General features: G+C 38.5%; 1 protein-coding gene across 3 annotated transcripts in view; it reads right to left on the reverse strand.

Annotated features, from left to right (window-relative positions):
- Positions 1-2,072: 2,072 nt before the first annotated feature.
- The window catches only part of med25 (mediator complex subunit 25), a 24,568-nt gene continuing 6,030 nt past the window's right edge, over positions 2,073-20,610 (reverse strand). The window contains exons 7-20 of one of the 3 annotated variants that reach the window (XM_015053072.1): positions 19,458-19,614; positions 17,570-17,688; positions 17,370-17,445; positions 15,658-15,884; positions 15,054-15,155; positions 13,314-13,396; positions 12,110-12,167; positions 11,913-12,020; positions 10,570-10,746; positions 4,903-5,013; positions 4,724-4,795; positions 3,537-3,707; positions 3,348-3,459; positions 2,073-2,517 (exon numbers count right to left, since the gene is read on the reverse strand). In XM_015053072.1, coding sequence (XP_014908558.1) covers positions 2,414-2,517; positions 3,348-3,459; positions 3,537-3,707; positions 4,724-4,795; positions 4,903-5,013; positions 10,570-10,746; positions 11,913-12,020; positions 12,110-12,167; positions 13,314-13,396; positions 15,054-15,155; positions 15,658-15,884; positions 17,370-17,445; positions 17,570-17,688; positions 19,458-19,614 — 1,677 coding nt within the window. In that variant the 3' untranslated portion in view covers positions 2,073-2,413. Of the gene's footprint in view, positions 2,518-3,347; positions 3,460-3,536; positions 3,708-4,723; positions 4,796-4,902; positions 5,017-10,569; positions 10,747-11,912; positions 12,021-12,109; positions 12,168-13,313; positions 13,397-15,053; positions 15,156-15,657; positions 15,885-17,369; positions 17,446-17,569; positions 17,689-19,457; positions 19,615-20,610 lie in introns of all 3 variants that reach the window. The other 2 variants (XM_015053071.1, XM_015053073.1) reach the window with 2 other exon arrangements.

Raw genomic sequence — 20,610 nt, forward strand, 5'->3', positions numbered from 1 at the left:
AAACGCAGGACATTCTGGGTAAGTATAACCAAAAGAACCAGGAGACAGAAAGACAAAAGAATCCTAGAGCTACTAAAATTTGACACCACTCCAATTTTGTTTACATTTCGTGAAAAAGGAAGTTGCACTCAGTGTCTCCTTCAGAGGTTTGTGCATCAGGAGAAACCTCCATGCTCCCTAGAGGCATCTGTGGCGGTGCCAGGGATGCTTGTATGACCAAAGCAATAGCTGTGGTTTGTTCCCACCACGTTGGGCTTACCCCAGGATTCCTCTAATCCTGTTTGAGGTGGACAGGAGCTGAAGGCGTATTCATAGAAGATTTCTGGTTTGCCTTGCCTTCTGCAGATTAAGTTGTTCTGCTGTCACTATGATCACCCACAGAAACAAGGTGATGTCTGGTCTCCCAGGTCAGCTCTGTGTAGAGCCACTGCTCCAACACATCGAAAGGAATCGGTGAACGTGGTTTGTGTTTCTTATGCATCAGGTGCCATTTGTAAAATTACACAATCAAAAATAAACAGCAATAATTTGGGTTATTTAGCCTAAAAATAAATATTTGGTTTGGGGCAAAATATTTATTTTGAGACTAAATATTCAGTTTGTAAATTAAATATTTAGCTTGCCAACAAAAAATAAACTAAATGTTTATTTGGGGATAAACATTTAGTTTGTAAACTAAACATTTAGTTTGTAAACTAAATAGTTTGTATGGAGCTGAAAATTTTAGTTTGATGCTAAATATTTAACTTGCTAAAATAATTTAGGTTGGAGCTAAATATTTAATTATTAAGCTTTGCAGCAAAATATTAATTTTGACACTAAATATTCAGTTTGGAAATTAAATATTTAGCTTGCCTAACAAATTAGTTTGGGGTTAAACATTTAATTTGTAAACTAAATATTTAGCTTGGATACAAATTTATCATGCAAGCTAAACATTTAGTTTGGAGCAAAATATTTATGGTAGTTTGATGCTAAATATTTAGTTTTCAACTTAAAATATTTAGCTCTTAGCTACATATTTAGACACTTAAATTTATGCCTGAAAATTTCTCTTATGTGCTAAATGTCCTGAATTATTGCTGTTAATTGCTGATTGAAACTTTTCACGTCAAGAATTTTTTTACCTGCAGATGCTACAAATTACCATTCACGAAAGGAATTATGTGTTGTTTTTGTACGTTAGCTAATAAAATGTTTATTTTAAAAAGGAATTGTACGCATTTTCAATATCGTTTAAGATGAGATTAATTTTTCTTATCTGATTAATTGATAGAAAAACCGATTATGCAACAACCATTAGCTTCATTCCTACTGCTAACAATAGAGACACTGAAAAAGTTATGAGTTCAGACAGGCGGTAATAGTTCGATAGCGGGGTGGATGGAGGCTGATGGATGAGAGAAAAGGCGAGGCTAAGCCGGAGCTCCGAAGGGCCGGCCGGTGATTAAGAGATGGGAGGGATGAGCTCCAGCCTCTGAGGGACTACTGTCTGTCTGTGTGAGTCCATGTGGGGGGGGGGGGGAAAAAAAAAACGGGGCTGGAAACGGGGAGAGACTCAAAAACAAGAGCCCACTGTCACGGTCTCTTAGCAACCGCGTTTCCCAGGTGACACGCAGCCTGACATCACTTCCTGTTGGGAGCAGAGACGTGCCGCGCGTCTTCCTCCAGCCTTTGCGCTGCTTTCAAACCGAACGAAGCCGCAGGATTTCTGTCCCCATAAAATGCGAGCGGCGGCGCATTAAGAGGAGCTCACAGCGCAGCGGGCATATAGACCGACGGTGCCCGCTGTGCGCATGCGCGCAGCCTGATTGTACACGCTGCCAGTGGAAACGTGGCCAACTCATGCCATCTGGTAGGACTACTTGGCACAGCGAGGCCCGCGATGGTTTCTCGACATATTGGAGTAGTTAAAATTAACACTGTGACACTATTTGGCAGGAAAAGACACCAAACTATCTATTAGTAGATCTATTTCAGCTTCACCTTTCGAGTCCAAGCTGCTGCAACACAGAAGCTTTGGTTGTTTGTATGCATGCAATCCAAAAGCTCAAGAGCTTCTTCAGTTTTTTTAATGCTCAATTTTATTTCATCTGCAAAGACTTGACTTGATTATTTAAAAAAGAGACAGAAAGAAAACGTCTGGGGTGAAGCATGAAGGATTAGTTTCCTCCCTGTTTCACCGTTTCCATAAAAAAAATAATCTTAATTTTTCTGCCCCCAATTAACTCTGGCAGCTCAGCAGGGCTAAAAAAAGCAACAACATGTGGCTTGTTTAATTAAATTGTACATTTAGAGAAGACAAAAAAAAAAAGAAAATGCAGAATTATAACTCCAAATTGGAAGCAAGTTGGAAAGATTAAACTAAATAATTAAAAATCAAGATTCAAAAGTCCATTTTGGTTGCGGATCCTCAGAGAAGGTCCCTGATGACGTCCTCGTCTGTGATGCTGGGGACCTGGGGCATCCCGGGTTGGGGTATGGGCCCCCGCTGCCCTCCAGACATCAGCATCTGACCTGCACACAGACACACATGAAATATTCAGAAGCGCCGCTAATGGAAAAGCTCAGAGCGGGTTTGTTTGGACAAAAATCTGGAGCCAAAATGGAGAGGAATTTATACAATGGCACGCAGTTTATCCTGCTTCTCTGTCACACTTAAGTGTTTCAAAACAAATGTTAGACTAAAGAAAACGTGAATGAATGCAAAAAGAGATGTAATGTCGAAAATATATACAATTTCTGTAAATATCAGCTGTAGTGCATTTTCACGCCTGATAGTTCAGTCGATTCAGTTTAAATGGGAACCAAAATTGCAACATTTGTTAGATTTTCAGTTGCTGCAGTTCAACTTTCACACTAACTAATTGAAAAGCCTGTTCCCCTCCTCGCCTGTGGGGGCGCTGCACCAAGAACCACTGAAGAAACGACACGAAAGTTCTTTCAATTTGACCTGCTAAAAAGTTTGGACATCACCGTTTTAAGACATTCTGGTAAAACCGTGTCTTTATTATGCTGATTTCATGACTACACTCTATGACATAGAATACATTATAGATTTTCTTGTCTGGCCTTAATACTCTGTCAAACAAACTCACAAAGGGGACGATTGGGATAAAAGCCACTTTTTGATAAGATCATTTTTAATGTATTGTTTTTTTTTTTTTAGAGAATTTAAAAAAAAAAAGTAAAATCAGAAATGGGTCTTGTATGAAACAAATTGTTGCTAATTGCTGCTGGCTAGTCTGAAGGAGCTGAGTGGGGGAGTTTTAATAGAGGGGAATCTGCCTTTTTCCATAAATATTTTGTAATTTTATCTTGCTGTGAACAGTTGCATGTTTGCTGACCTGTCATTGGCTGCCTCCACTGGTTCTGTATTTGAGGCCCGCCTCCTGGTGCCGGATGCACCATCTGCTGCCCCAACGCTTGGTGGGACATCATGTGAGACACGGCACCCTGCTGTGAAAACATCGTTAGACTCTACATGCAGGTATTTGGAAATTTAGCATGAAAAAGCAGCTTTCTGTTGCTCTCACCGGCTGCTGCTGACTGAGCAGGAGACTCCGGAGCTGCGGATTGGCTCCTGGATTCGGGAGGCGGAGAATAGATCCCTGTGGTTGGGGCTGTCCGCCCTGAGCAACCTGATTGGGTGGAGCTCCGCTGACCGGAGGCTGCTGATTGGTTGGTCCTGCTGCTCTCATCGTCATCTAAATGTATTAAACGCAGGTTAAAACAGACCACCAGCGATAATTTTAAGCTGAAAACACTGAAAAAATAAAAGTTTTTACACTTTATGTTGCAGAATCAGCCAAGTTATGAAAAAAAACACTGATTTATAATCCGGAAATTACGGTAATATCATTCCTCTGAAGATTAAAGAAAACCCATTCCTGATTGTAAGAATGGAGAACTACCAACAATTACATTATCACTAATAAAAATGTGTTTAAGATGCCATGACTTACAGTAATAAAACATAAAATATAAGTTTAGGATCATATTCACTTTGTCCAAGGAAAATTATGTTTGAGATCAAGCTGGAAGAATTACGCTACAAGTTATTTTATTACCTGGAAAAATGTATTTACTCTCTATTAAATATAAAATCAGCTTGCCGTAGCTAAGCGCCCACAATTTAAATGTCCTGCATAAAGTTAATTAGCGTCCTACAATAAAAACTTTTAAAAACTTATAGAGTTAACCGGACTATTAATTAGGGCCACACTAAAAAATAAGAGGTATGAGAATAAAGTCATATGGGAATAAAATCGTAATTATACGACAATAAAATCAAGATATTATGGGAAGAAATTCATAATATTAACAGAATAGTCATACTTTTACTAGAATGATTACACATAAATTATAAAATCATAGTGTTACCAGAATAAAGTCGTAATATTAAGAGAATAAAGTCATAGTATTATATTCCTTTATTCTTGTAATATAACTATTGTTGATATAATTATTTTCTTAGTATGTCCCTCATCCTTCGACGTATTGCATAGAGCATCATGTGATACTACTTAGAAGTTGCACTGGTCCCTTTAAATAAAAGCAACTTAAATCAAGTAGTTTTGCTTTAAAAACAGGACATTGTTGACAGACCACATCAGCACCATGCCAGTCCATGCCTACAGTTCACACATGCATGAAGGAAACCGAGTCCAGCCCGTCTGAAAAAGGTGCAGTTTGCGTTAGTTAGTTAGTTAGTTGTTCTCACCATGCTGCTGGGCCTTTGCTGCTCCTCCATAATGGAGACCTGACTAACGGGGGGCATGCCCACCACCACAGACTGGATGCAGAGCCGACCAGAGAGGAGCAGAGACAGTTACCAGTAAGGCATGCACCTCCGCAGGCGGCCACCAGGAGGAGAAACGGAGCGGCTCTGGATTTATTTACCTGCTGCTGGACGTTGCCGTGGGAAACCGGGATGGGGCCGGGCGCCCGGTTCAGAAAGTTCTGGTTGGTTGGGACTTGATTGGGCTGCATGGGAACCCCTGCTCCACCTAACTGCTGCAAAAACAAAATATATTTAAAAAAATCTGTTTTTCTTGGGGGAAAAATTTGAAAATAAAATCCCTGTAGAATACAAGGTTTGGGTCATAATGTGGGAAAAGTGCAAAGGGATAAAAAACAAAATGCTACCAAGTATTTTTGGTTCAGTTTGACATGCAAATATCTTATTACACTTTAAATAAGAAAACTAACTTAATAGTAACTTTTTAGCAAGAAATACGAGTTTATATCAAGTCATATTATTTTTTTTTAAAGTCTGAGATGTTATGCAAGTTTTGCAAAATGCATGTCATAAATAACTGTATAATCTCCTGATTAAAGAAATCTAAACTGAATATTTTACATAAAATTTCTTAGGCCTGTAAAAATCTAAACAAAGTTTTACTTTCAATGTTAAAGGGTGAATCCCTGCATAAATAGATAAAACAAGACTTATTGTTCAGGAACAAATAAACAAAAAAAAAATATATAAAAAATAAGAATAATAAATTTAAAAGGTCCTCAAACTAAAAATCCTGTGGTGGAGAGTTGTCAAAAAAATGATAAATTTAAAACAAATTTTTTTTTTTAAATTACAAAACAGTTTTTTATTCTTTTACAGTATTTTTTGCAATTTCAGAGTCAAAGTGTTGTACATAATTTAGCTGCTAAAAACATCCATAAACATATATATTTTATCTACTTAAACAGCTCTGAATATCTAGTTCTTTTAGCAATTAGCCTGTATACTCCAGTTAACGATTAATCAATCAATAAATTGATTATTTCAACAATCGATTCACGATTAATCCGAATTTTGTTGCAGTTAAACTCTGAAACTGAATTAAAGTTGAACATGGAAGAAGTTTTAATAATTTCTACATCTTTCAAGATTACAACCTGTGAGAAGCATTTAACCTGTAACTTTACAGGTTAAAGTTTGTTAAAAAGGCACGGTGAGAGCCTTACTGCGAAGACGCTCTTCTCTAATTAAATATTTACAGGTTGTAGGTTTTAATCAATGTTTTTGAACACAAACTCTGTAAAACAGATATTTCTCACGGGTTGTTGCGTTTAAACATTGCGTTTGCTATCAAAAATAACAAAACAAAACACAGAAATCCTGGTTGACAATTTACAGGTTAAAAGATTCCTGCAGTAAAAAATAGACTTGTATTTATACCCCAAATGAAAAAAGGAACATAAAAGATCTTTTTTTGCAAAAATAACGTTTAAATGTGTAAAATGATTCCTAATTGGAAAAAAATAATTAAACTTCTGCAAATCCTCAGTCTGCTGTTTGTATGCACTGCTTCTGCTGACATAAAGTGTATTTACAGCACACACATTTTCTTTATGTAATTTACAGTGTTACCAGTGTTGAGAGCTTGCAAGGCTGCATTTACACCCACTCTGTCAGACAGCAGATGGAAAGAGAAAAACAAACACTGACAACAAGTGGAGATTTTACTTTAAACCCCACCTGCAAGGTGTTCTGCACAAACTTCCCCTCAGTCACTAAACCTGCAGCAGAATCTGGAGGTTAAATTAAACGGTAACAGAAACCAGAGGCGTCCCGCAGGGTTCACACCGTCTCCAAAGTGGATCTTTCAACTGTTTTTTTGCACCTTGCCGTGTGATCAAATGTTCTGAAACGGTGCACATCTCTAAAATAGTCTTATTCACACAAAATGTGACGGTGCATATTGCTTTGCCATATGATCGACAGAAGGTGTTGACAACAGGTGAGACCGGTTCTTTTTCCCCTGCTTCCCTGCTTTGACTCACAGCTGAGCTTCAGTGGCGTTCCAGTCCTGATCTACAGGATGTTGGTCCTCCCTTTGCAGCTGAACAGCTTCTACTCTTCTGGAAGGCCCTCCACAAGGTTTAGGATGCTTATGGGGATTTTTGACCGTTCTTCCAGAAGTGCATTTGTGAGGTCACACACTGATGTTGGACGAGAAGGTCTGGCTCTCACTCTCTGCTCTAATCCATCCCACAGCTGTTCTGTTGGGTTGAGAACCACTCTCCATCCATGTCTTCATGGACTTTGCTTTGTGCTCGAAGGAACCAGATCCAAAATGTTCCCACAAAGTTGGGAGCATGAAATTGTCCAAAATGTCTTGGGGTTAGAGTTTCCGCTTCCATGAATAGATCCAAACTGGCTGAGACGGAGTGGTAAAATATCATGCACCAATAGTTTCAGATGTTTACTAACAGCAGAAAGGTGGAACCTGCTCAGGGTCATTTAACAAAATATGACCAGTGCATCAAAGTTTCAGGCTTTCAGGTGGATTAAGAACAAATGAGAGCCCTAAAATAAAGCTGGACATTTTAAAGCTGTATTTTTATTCCAGTAACAGATTTACACCGACACCAAGAACACAGCGGGGTAATGAGTTATTGATTCCCACTGCAGTTTTTCAGAAAATGACTTTTTAAAAACCACACAAACCTCCCGTATCCAATTGTAATTAGTGTGTATTCTGGGTAATGACATCACAAGAGGCTGAAGAATCAAGTCAATTAACTTGCATTAGCAGATCTGAATATTTCAGGCTGGTTTTGAGCTGCAAGCGGCCAGATTTCAAATGTTTTGGTCAGAAATAAACTCAGAGGAGTCCAGCTGGGCTCAGACATTATACTTCCAGCCCCACTCAGCTCCTTCAGACTAGCCAGCAGCAATTAGCAAACACCTGGTGGAGCTGCACATCCTTAATATGCGAGCTACTTCTCAGTGAAACGCTGGTAAAACGTCCTTAAAGGGTTAATAGAGGAACGTTGTGATGACTTTCTGTCGGCGGAGTTTAAGACAGAGTAGGAGTTTTTAAAGAGACAGAGACCCAATTTCAATATGTTAAATTAGGCAGCAGCATTTCTTTCTTCTTTTAAGCCAATTTTGATCTTTACAACATTTATATAACAACTTAAGTCACCACATTTACTTGATTGTGCTGTAAAATGGCACACTGCCCCTTTAAGAAGAATTATGATGGTTTACCTTTTGTGATGTCATCCGAACCACATAGGTCCAATAGCTTTTTTACATTTAATCTTGGTTATGTAAGAATTTCCAAGAAAAGCAATGGGGAAAAAAAATTAGCAAGATGCGTTTGACAGGTGAAAAACTACATCAGCAGTAAGTTTGGTTGATTTTACAATATAAAGTGTCAAGCAGCTTTAAGGATCAAAGTTCTGATTCCTTAAAACTGAAAACCAACAGCATCCAGATGCAGATACCTGCTCAGGCTTTTAGATTTAAATGCGTTGTGATGGATTTCACACTCAGGGAGACACAAGGGGAAATGAAGGGCATTTCATCTCCACACCCAGCAAAAAAATTATTAACTTAAGACTCAGGAAAGCGTGATGGAAAAACACCTTCACCCATCCATCTTGCTGAATCCGAACAAATCACCCAGGGATGCTGCTAATACACGCTGCGCTCTCTGACCAACAACAGCCAGGAAACACGCAGCTCTGGGTCTTCCAAGAAAACTAAACCCAGCTCGTTTCTCCTCCGCTGCCTGTGATTCATCTGCTGCCTTCAACTCGCTAACCTGCATCACTTCAAACGCCATAATATTCGAATCTGAAAAGGGAAGAATGCCATTTCTGCAACAAAGAAACCTCAACTACTGGTCCAAATTGAATTTTAATTATGCTAAGATTGCTGTAGCACTTCCTTATTAGCAATGCAGCACTGAATTTGTGACGATACACAAGAGGCAGAGGTAGAAAAAAAGGTCTTCATTAAAATTTCATGTCTCCTGCCTTCTCTAAATGCCCCGATACTCATACACACACGACTTATGAGTCACATATTGGGCCTCTCGCAAAGACATAAAATTAGCAGGATGGTTAGACAAGAGCCATCAACATCGATGATATCAGAGCATGAGGAGTAATGTAATCTGAATCATGTAAACTCGCCAAGCAGCTTCATTTTTAAAGAGCAACATGCTGCTTGTTCAGCAGCGAGAGGAGCTGGAGGAACGCCATGTGACGGAAAAGGCGGCTGATCCAGAGGAAACGTTGGAGAAACCTGAGCGGGTCCACCTCCAGCACCGACAACGAGGAGCGTCAGATTCTAACCTGCAGGATCGGTTCTGTTTAATGATGAAATTTACACACTTTGGACTTAAAGCTGCAGCAGAGCAGCGGCTGTGTCACGGCATTATGACGGACATTTAAAATGAATTTCAACTATTCTTGACAATTAATATGGACATGCAATTATGAATACACTTTTCTAGTTATAGAGATGGATATAGAAAATAATAAATCACACCAAGTTCACATGAACAGTCATTTACTGGATGAAGCTACAATGTAAGAGGATTGGATGTAAAAATAAGTTCATATTTTTACCCACTCCTTTGAACATGTAGTTATACTTTACTACTGTCCTTCTGCTTTGTTTTACATTTACTTTGTTTGCTTATTCTTTTATTACACTAGATTCAAATAAAGTCAAACCATTAAAGTAAAAAATAAATGAATAAACTGACTCAGTTTTCTGGACAATAAAATAAATAAAATTACTGTTAAGAAATAAATTAAGATTTTTTTTTATCTCTAGAATAAGATCAAAAATATTACAGTAATAATTTTACCAAAACAAAGTTGTAATAAAATGAGAATAAAGGCCAGAATAGTCAAACTAACACAGGATTAAAGTTGCAGTATAATCAGAATTTTAGTAATATTACAATAATAACTAGAAGTAATAAAAATACGACAAGTCATAATAATAGAAAAAAGCCTAAATATTATAATAAAGTTGTAATATTAGCAGAATGAAGTGATAATAAAATGAGGATAAATGTATAATATTATGAATATAAAAAGTTAGGGTATTAGCAGAATAAAGTCTTATATTAGGAGAATTAAATGGTAATTATATGAGAATTCCTCCATGAGAAATCATTTAAAATAAATATTGAGCATCTTGTGAAATTATACTTCAGGATAAGTTTCAAAAATATAAAAATACTTTATCAGTTAACAATTCAGTATCAGATTATCAGTAGCAGGACTTTAAAACAATTATTTCAGATCTTTATAACCACTGAAGCTTTTTTTCCTCAATAAAATGAACCTTTTTCTCATAACTTTACAACCATTTTCCAGTAATATTGCATCTTTATTCAGCTAATATTATAACAATTCTCATAATTTAAAAAAGACATAAAGCAAATCTCTTATTCTCGCCGTGATACTCAGTCATAAAATTAGGAGAACGTCACATTTTTCTTGAAATGTTTGACATCAAACACCACCGAGTTACATCTGCAGCGCATCATGAGAGCATTTTGAGCGGGTTCAAAGAGCCGGCTGCAGCCTGCACAACGAAGATCAAAGCAGTCAGGAGGGATTTTAAAATTATATCGTTATCATGAAAAATTTCTCTTCATGAGCGATAAAATCCTATTAATTACATCTGAAAACTGACAGCATTGTATTTCCTATTTTATCCACTGCTGGTTACATGAAAGCATCAATAAATATCAATAAATTAAAAGGTGTGACCATTTCATCCTGAAGAGCCCTCTGACCTCTGACACTCACCGCTCGGTGCTGCTGGACCTGCTTGTGGTTGGTGATGACCTGCCGGATGCCGTTGACGAAGCCGCTCTGGTCGTTGGGGATGAGGCCCATGAAGATCTTCTTCTTGGAGGAGTAGAGCAGCATCAGGACCCGAACTTCACACGGCGAAGTCGTGTGGGGGAAATGCACACATCCTGCCTATATAAACACATACAAAACACTTATTTACACGTCATTCAGGGCCCATTTCAGGCCTAATTTTGTAATTTTCATAGCAATGTGTTATTTTCTTTATCAGTTTAACACATTTGTCTGGACTGTTGTGTCTTTAGACGCCGTCCAACCTTTAAGGTCAACAGAAACTTTCAGAGCTGAGAGTTTTCTCTCACATCCAGCAACACAAACTGCTAAACATTTTAATAGATTCGGTTCGAATGGGGACCAAACTTTCACACCACACCAAACCCTTTTAAAAACCTGTTCCCCTCCTCGCCTGTGGGGGCGCTGCACCAGTAACCACTGAAGGAAACGACACAAAAACCTCTGAAGAAGACACTTAGTGACACCTCCTCCTTCATAAAATGGAAACAAAAACGTAGTAGCGTCAGATTTTAGTAGCTGTAGGATTTTTATTTTGGTTTTGGCAAAAATAAACGACATTTCTTGGACTAGACACCCGCATTTGTTATGGTTGTATTCACCCAGAATGCCCTGCGCTATGTTTGTTTTATTCAACTCTTTAACTGTTGATGCCACTGGGGCTTTTATACCTTGTGCAGCTCTTTGGTAAACTTGGGCTTTCCTTATTCATGTAATTTACAAGTGTTATTTATTTTTTCATTTATTTTGCACATGGATGCCTCGTCTCAGTTGACAACAGAACAGAAAATGTGGATTTTTTTCATTGTATTTTTGTCCGTTTCATTGTCTTTTTGTTGTTTTCCCCAGGATAGAAAAGAAAAACAGAAACAATCAGAGTCTGGCTTCATAAACCGAATACAAATGGTGTTAATTCATAATGTGCCTTTGGTGGAGCTTATAGTGAATCAGAGATGCAGCTCTGCTTGTTTTTTCACTAGTTTTAACAATAAACCTTAAGAACTAGGTTTATATTTTACAAAAGAATATTTCCATCTGAAGTGAAAGAACATTTAAAATATTTAGGCAGAAAATTAAGACATCATGTGGGTAAGAAGCCTTTTCCAGAGTTTCTATCATCATCACTGGAACAAGAAGTAACGTTCAGGCCACCTAGTGGCCAGAGAAGGGACCTGCGCTTGGATTTCACCAAAAGTGAAGTCATAAATTATGAAGTTCAACAAAAGTAAAAATACATTTGAGGTTTAGCAAGAGTAAACACTCACAAAACCATTGGCCATGATGCGATAAAGGCCCCGCAGGGAATCCATGTCTTTGCTGGTGAAGAGAAACTGAACCATTCGAGAGTTTCTGAACAGGTGCCCTAAAGTCGTCTGCAGGAAAAACAAGACGGGTTATAATTTAAAGCATCACTCCAGAAGTTTCTGCTGCATAAAATGCTGTTAAAAAACAGCTGGCTCACCAGTAGCTGCTGTGGGATCAGCTGCATGATGAGCTTCTGTGGCCACTGGTCTGTGTTGCTGCAAGGAGACGAAAGCAACACGATCACGGAAAAACGAAAACTGACAGCAAAGCCAGGAAACCGTTTGACGAGGGTCAAAATGTGGCGTAAAATTCAATTAAACCCAAAAACACTGTTTATCCCAAAGGGGAAACTGAATGTTGTCATAACTCATATCATCCAAGTATCTTCACAGAATCGCTGCGGATGGCGATGCGGCGCTGCAGGCAGGAAGGAGAGCAGTCAGTCTTCCAACCAATCGGAAGCAGCCTCTGACCGAAGACCAAATTAGTGCCAAACGTTTGTGCAGCAAGAATTTTTGCTCATTTAAAAGAAATTGTTTCCAGAGGTCAACCAGCCCACCACATTTACAAAATATAACTAAATTTGTTAATCAACTGCAATGCAAACATTTTAGCAGCACAAACATACCACAATAACTCTTAGCATTTTTTATTATTTTAATGTTTTGGCAGAGGTGGGGAAGACAAGTCGTTTTCTGGTGAACCTTAAATTTAACCCCATAAACAAAACATTTTGACAGCTGATTGACACAATATTTAGCCTGATTCTGTAAATGTGGGCTGGTTGACATTTAATTTCATCTTTCAAACAATTTTTGCTGCACAAACGTCATTTTTGTTTAATTTGTTAGTTTGTGGAGCCCAGCTTCACCCAGGTCTGACGCCAACAGCTCAACGTCCAGGCGGGGGACAATGTTCCACTTCAACATATCCTGGATGACATCAGTGGTTGGAAAACCCTGCTAATCCATCCCCTTTGCTTTTGCCGCTCCTTTTTAATTCTCCATCTGGCCTTATGGTTGGAAAGTTGTGCAGAGAAAGACTCTGGAGTCGAGAATATCGATAGAAGAGATGGTCTGAACTTTTTCCGCCCTCTCTCTGCTCTTTGGGCCATGAAATCTCCTTTTCGACTCCTCTGGAGTTTCGGATTGTAGTTCAGGTTTTATTTAAGCTTCTGAGATGCTAATCGTACGGCATCCAGATGCTAAATGAGCATGTGAGGAAACCCCCGATTAAAGCTGAGCTATCCGAGCTGCAGCATCTGTCGAGAGAATCCTACTGAGAGCACCTTAAATAACTGACCATAACAGATAGGAACACATGGTAAAACGTGACCTCTGACCCCGGCTTTAGCTACTCACAGGTTTTCTCCTTGGTTGACGAAAACTTGACAGGGCAGGGAACGCGTCAGCTTGGTTGAATCCATAGACGAGGCTTTGGGCTTCTGTGGAAATAAGGAGAAACAAACTGCTTAGTCGGTCTGAGAAGTTCCAGATGTAAAATAACATTTTTCTTCTCAGCATTAAGAGTGGAAGCAGTTCAGGCATGAACTGCAGCGTTTCTGAGGCGTCGCCCAGGAAAAAGACGTGCGGTTTGTCCAGCTCGGACCTTTGTCAGTGACCCCAATCAGGACAAGCAGTTACAAAAAGTCCCAGCGGGAGAACTGCCAGGCCTCATCTTCAGGGCATCAATACAGGATAAATGATTAATCAATCACACATTAGTCAGGCCCACTGTACTCAATTACAGATTTATTGCAGTGAAGACAAATGGGTAATTTATTCTAAGTGCTGGCTAAGGCAGAAAGGACATGGAGTAAAGACGTAGAGAGCAACAAACAATTCTTTCTGCTCTAAATCAGGGGCTGATTACGATTGTTGGCGAATCCCAGGGAGAAAAACCCACACCGATCATACTACGCCGATGATGCTGCGCTTTAAAAAACCTCCCTCTCATCAACAACTGCTTCCTCCAAATGACTTTCAGATGCTGCAGTTTAAGTCTTCCCAATACAAACCGCCAGATGAGCCACCTGGAGGAGGAAACCGCAGGTTAAAGCAACGCTTCATGCTCCCAGTTTGACCCGTTTATGGATTTAGACTTTACGAAGCTTCTCAATCTTATTCCTATCCATTTAACCGGCTTCGATAATTCTGACAAACGGATGAGGGAGGATGGGACGACGGTCGATGGCAGCCATTGATCGGCCCGGTGCGAACACATATGGTGTCCCATACGAGCCACATCAACGCAGTGAAACTTCCTGGTTCTGCACTGTAAACCGGATCAATCTGACCTTGTGCTAAAGTGGTGGAAGGAGGAATTTGCACCATGGTGGTTCAGGGTGATGATGATGATGATGACATCACGTTACCCCCACCTGCAGCTTTGTGTTAATCAGTTACACCCAGGGGTTAAAGTTCTGATTTTAAACAGTTTAAGATGAAAACCAAAGGAGTGTTTGTATTATTGACTGTTATGACTCAAATAATGAAAAATGTTCTCATAAAATTTGAATGCAAAGAGTTTTAAGAACATATTGTTATATTATGGCCCATGTGATCTTGGAGGAGGCTGGTGACGCCACAGTTTTCCATTCACAGAGAAAAACAAGCCATGAAAGGGGATTCCTAAAGGAGCTGGGTGTGCTGGCTCCCATGTCTCTGCTCGGCTTTCTAACCTTACAGAGATCTAAAGAGGAGCGGCAAAAGCAAATGAGGTGGATTAGCAGAGCTGATGGCATCATGCGGGACACGTCATTGTGGAATATCATCTCTGCTGCCTGGACATTGAGCTGGTAGCTTCATACAGCAGCAGTCTTCAGTCAGAGGCTTCTTCAGGCTGGTTGTAACACTGACTGCTATCATAGATCCTTCCATGGTGTGGCATCACCAAGCCACCGACTCTTTGAAGTTACTTGGATAATAATTAAAAATCATACAGAATTTGTTCCAAGCATCTTACTGGAAAGTTTTGTAGAAGGAAAAAACAGCCTCTCTGTATTGTTTTTTGGGTGTTGGAGCCTTTTTGGCAGCTAGGTGTGATATTTGCAGCGTGAGGAAAAAGGGCAGTTCGCTGAAAGTCCCTGGGTTCTGGGTTACCTCTTGCCACTCCAGAACGCCGGTCCAGGCCATAACCTTATTGGCCATGCCCTGAGGCTGACCCATTGGGTTTGCAGTAACTTGACCTCCGGGAACGCCGGCCTGCGGACAGAAGAAAGGAGTTAACATTTTTAATGTAAGTGTGCTGTAGTGAGGTATGCATTTTAATTAAAGGGAAACATATTCTGGAGGGAAATGTTACTTAGTTTCTGAAGAAAACCAAACTGATGCAGCTGTGATCTTCAGGAGAAAATAAAACATTTGGTTTTGACCACATTGAAAATCCATTCTGATATTTAGGTTCAGACATTTTACCGAGTTAGCAGCTGCAGCGTCAATTAAAGCTCTAGTATTAAAAAATAAAATCTAATCCTGTCTCTCATTTGTCCGTCATTCAGACCGAGGTGGTCCAATCAGAAACGAGTCGACCTCTTCCAATAAAAGCCAGCAACAGTTTCACAGCAAGCCAGCCTCCTCAACCTGCCACTGCTCCCACTTCACCAATTAATACCGGATCCCTTCAATAAGTTAACCTGAGTCCCTGCAAATAAAATAATAATGCATAAAACGCCACTGATGACATGAAAAATCTAAATTGTCTTACGATGTTGGGCTGTGCTGACGGCGCCGTGGGCTGATTGGGCTGCGGCTGCTGACTGCCCACCAGCTGGCCCGGGGGCGGAACGGCTTGCTGGGGATTGGGGGGAACCTGCTGGGGCATCGTCAGCTGGTTCACCGTGGTAACCGTCGGTAGGCTAGGCTGCCCGTGCTTTGGCCCGGGGACCGAAGAAATCGGCTGATTCTGGAATGGCGAACTGGCAATTCCTGTGACTGGAAGAAAGAAAACAAAAACGACCGCAAACGTTACAGGAGATTTGATTTAAATATGATGGAAATAAAACATTCATTTATCCAAAGAACTCCAGACTCCCAAAGCAAGCAGAAAGAAGCTCCTCGCTCTTATTTATCGAGTGGAAAAGTTTCAGGTTCCTGCTAAGAATGGCAGAGTGAACAGTGGTAACATATGGAAAGCCAGTTTAATATACAATGTACAGCCTGAATGAAGAAACAATTAATTTAATGGAAAAGCTTTCACTGACACTCCTTCATTTGGCAATAAAATGTAAACAGTTTTGCATTTTAGGCAATAAATGCATATTTTCTTCTTTAAATTTGCATCTTTTAAATCTTTGCATTGTCTGGTTAAATTTTGTTTGGTACTTAGTTTTTACCATGTATTTAAATATTGTTTGTTTTTATGTTAAATTATATAAGGCGACCTCGAGTGTCAAGAAAGGCACCTACAAATAAAATGTATTATTCTTATTTATTATTTATAATATTGACTAAATATTTAAGTTGTTAAATTAAAAATGTTTCAAAATGTGCCAACTTTTTATTTAATTACTCATCAGAATAATCAACATAATCAGTTAGTAAAATAAGTTATTTGCTGCCCTAATTTGGTTTATTATTCATTGTATAATCCCTGCATGTTTGTTTGATATAATTCAGCTATAATGGGGGCTTGGAACCCATTTATTTTACTTTTAATAAGAAAAAAACACAAATTGTTGGTTCAAACTCTAAATTATGTGGTTTTTACTTTAAGCTTCTGTTTTAGAGATAAAAATTGTTCAGTTTCTTACATTTCTCTCCACATTTTTTATTGAATAAATGCCATGATTTGCAATTAAAAATATTATTCTTTTGATGTAATTTGTGTGTATTTTATATGTTTTTACACCATAAGAACTCAAAATCTTACCAAGTATTTTGTTTTTGTAGTTTCTAGTAAAAATATCTTCGTACACTTGAAATAAGACAAAACTAACCCACAAGACATTTTTCAGCACAATATAGGAACTTGTTTTGAGTCAATATTTCTTAGTATAAATAAAGCAAATATTAGTTCTACTGGCAGATTTTTTCACTTGTATGAAAATGTCTTAAAAGCCACAACCTGCCAGTATATTTATTAACATTAAGGAATAATTGGCTCAAAAGAAGCCAATATTTTGATGAAAAGTTATTTGTAAGCTAGTCGTGTCTTATTTCAGGTGTATGAAGATATTTGCACTAGAAACTACACAAAAAATACTTCCTAAGACTTTGTGTACTTCTGCAGTGAAAAGGTGTAAATTCTGTGCATCAACAACCTCAGACCTCCACAAAAACAGAGTAAAGTGGCTGGTAAACATCTCAGACATAACAGGGAAGAAAATCCCAGACATGGCAGATAAACAGAAAAAAAGCAAAACAAATCTTGGCAAAAATTAATTATTCTGAAAAGCTTAGCACCTCCTGTGAACTTACAGCGATTCTTCTGGTTATTGGCTGCATCCACGGCCATCTGTGCAGCCACCTGAGCAGGAGTCAACGCAGGCTGATTCTGCAGGAAGCAGATTAAACGTACAGCGTCAAACATTTTCCAGAGGAAGACAAACACCACGTTCTGAGCGCGCGCCAAAAAGCAGGTGGCAGGAATTAGCATGAAGGCGCCTGCTCGCCGTTACCTGATAACTGTGTGCAGGGTTGATGGGAGGGGGGGCCTGCGAGGGTCCGACAACAGACTGGCCAGGCGGCGGCTGAGGAGGGAGGACCGGTTTGTGTGGAGGTCCTCCGCCTGCGGAAACTAATAAAGATGTTTCCATGAGACCAAAACTGAAAATGTGCTCTGCAGAAGGTGTTGGGGTTCATGCATTTCTCTCTCCTACGCACCAAAAAAACGGCTCAAAACAACTAAATCTTTCCGTCAGACCGCTAAAACCTTCCTCAGAATAAATACGGCGCAGAAAAATTGTGAAAAAGCAATTAAGGTGTGAAAATTAACACCCATAAATTATTTAGCAACTACATAAATAGAAGAAACCTTGAAGTTCATAAAGTAAAGAAACATGTAAGTGGATGATAAAATAGTTTTTCAAATGTCAAATAAACACATATCTAAAGTTTGCACACAGCAATGTGTTTATCAGATATTGCAAGCCAGATGTAGGAAACGCTCAGCATTGGGCATCGACATGATGCAGCAAACTTTGCACAAGCATGTTGCCGTGTTCCCCATTTCTTCCACAAAAACAGCGCTTGGATTTTTTTACAGAAATATGCCAAACTGCTGTCAAATCTGGAAGTGATGTGAGCAAATATGATTCGTCCAAATGAGGTGCAAAGCCTCCAGAGGTGCTAATCTAGATAATCCAAAAGGATTTACCCAAAACGGCGTGACTACAGCGGGAGAATTTCAGCAGCTGTTCCTCGGAGTAACAAAGGAAAGTGACAGAGTGTAATGACGTTCAACACAGAGTACAGCTGCAGTAAACCAGCAAAAAAACAAAAACTAAACCCTTCACTCTTCATTACGAGTTAAAACTGTTACTAAACATTCAGTGTATTTCGTTAAGGACTGACAGATTTAGAGAATAGCCTGGTTTCAACTAAATGAAACCATCGAGCTTCGACTGTCAGGATTAATAAACTTTTCTATAGATCTATGTGTCTGTTGTTCCCCAACCGTTCCAGTCTCTGCTGTAGATGTTTGAGGCACAGAGGTACGTTTTCTACGGACCTTTTGGAAAGATTTCCATTGTGAACACGTTTTGGCCTTTAGCTTCTCATTTTCTCTGTTTTACCTTTTGAATGCAACTATTTGGATCTATATTCTAAATCTTTGCCAACAATTCTTCGATTTCTTGCTAATGAGTGCATTTTGATGCTATTGTGTCACAACGGTGAAGATTTGGATGACGCAGATATCCGTCGTCCTTCCTGTGGAAAAACTGAGTCGTGATCAAATTGGACATATTTTTGAAGCTTTGGGGACCAGTTGAGTCTTTCCTACTTAATCCCTAAGATTTGTGTCTTTCATCATTTTACTCATTTATTTGCTTATTTTTCCTGCTTTTTGTCTCAGAGTGGCCGTGAGGTGAAACGGACTGGAGGGGGAAGCCAACTGCTTATTCATGTGGGATATTTTCACTGCAAAGAAACAAAATATTGCCAAGTATTTATTTATTTAGTTTCTACTGCAAATATTTTTGTAAACTTGAAATAAGACAAACTAACTTAAAAGTAAGATTTTGGCAAAATATAGCAGCTTGTTTTAACTAAATAATTCCTTAATATTGATGAAAAAGTTCTAGTTCCACTGGCAGATAAATGAGGTTATAATGAAGAAAATGTCTCCTTATAAGCAACAATCTGCCAGTTACTGATAATGTGTGTGTGTGTGTGTGTGTGTGTGTGTGTGTGTGTGTGTGTGTGAGGCAGCATGCGGTTTTCTTTTGTTCTTTGTGTTTGTAACCGATTTAAAATTAATATAAACTAAAACTAAGGAGTCCAAGTCAAGTCTGAAACTCGTGTCGCTTCTCCACTGAACCTGGTGAGACCTGGGATGTTTCTCACCGGGCAGAGAGATTCCTCTGACCAGCACCATGTGGAACGGGTCCTGGCTGTAGTCCGGATGCGGCTCCACGGCGCCGGTCACCGGAGACGCCCATTCGAACAAAGCCCTGAGAGCTGGCAGCTTCCGCGGAGCGACCACAGAGAAGTGAATCCCTCTCTGCAGAAAAAATTACAAAAAAGATCTTTTTTTTTTTTTTAATCCTTTGCAATCAATGCTGCCTCTCAGACACACATTATAAAACTCTACACTTTTCTGGGCTAATATTTACAAACATGAATCAATTTTCAAACTATTTCTGACATTAAAATGTTTCATGTGATTTGCTTTCAACTTGTTAGCAGCAATCTAAAGTTAAATAAATGATATTTAAGGAGTTAATAAAGTTATTCTTTGTCATTCTTTATTAAACCAAAATGAAAACAACATTTAAAAGCTGAGTGGTAAATTAAGCACAATGGGGCTTAAACAATGAATCGGATTAATTGTGATGAATTGAAAACTGAAACAATTGTCAACTAATTTAGTAATTGATTAATCGTTAAGAAAATTACAGGTAATTTGCTGAAAAAAAAAATAACATAATTCACATTAGTAATTAAGCCAAAACTGTACAAAATATAAATTCATTTTGTATTTAAGATAAAAAAAAACACCTTGTAAAAATGTTTTACCCAAAACTCTTCAAGTGGAAAAGTTTTAGTTTCACCTGGTTTAAATTTTAGGCAATAAAATGTCAAATTTATTTATATAGCACTTTTAAAAACCGGTTTAAAACTGCACCAAATGCTGCACAAAAACAATAAGAGAATAAGCTGATGAAAAGAGAAATAATAAAAATAAATAAAAATAAAGTGAAACAGTAAGAATAATAACTAAATAAAATAAAAAATAAAACATCACAACAAAAAAATGCTTATTTTCTTATTTTAAAAATGTCTAGATTTTATTATTGGCATCTTTTAATGTATTTCTAATATTGTATAAAAAATGTTTAAGTGGTTAAATTAAAAAAAATTTATAAAATGCACCTGTTTTTATCTGATTAGTTGATTAATCATCAGAATAATCAAATACTAAAATAATAGTTACTCCAAGCAAAAAAAAAAAAAAAAAAAAAAAAAAAATTTTTAAAAGGGGAAAAAAATTTAAATT

This window comes from Poecilia latipinna, unplaced genomic scaffold (genome assembly GCF_001443285.1).
Source record: "Poecilia latipinna isolate Pla-1442-1.1 unplaced genomic scaffold, P_latipinna-1.0 Scaffold1158, whole genome shotgun sequence".
Classification (NCBI taxonomy): Eukaryota; Metazoa; Chordata; class Actinopteri; order Cyprinodontiformes; family Poeciliidae; genus Poecilia; species Poecilia latipinna.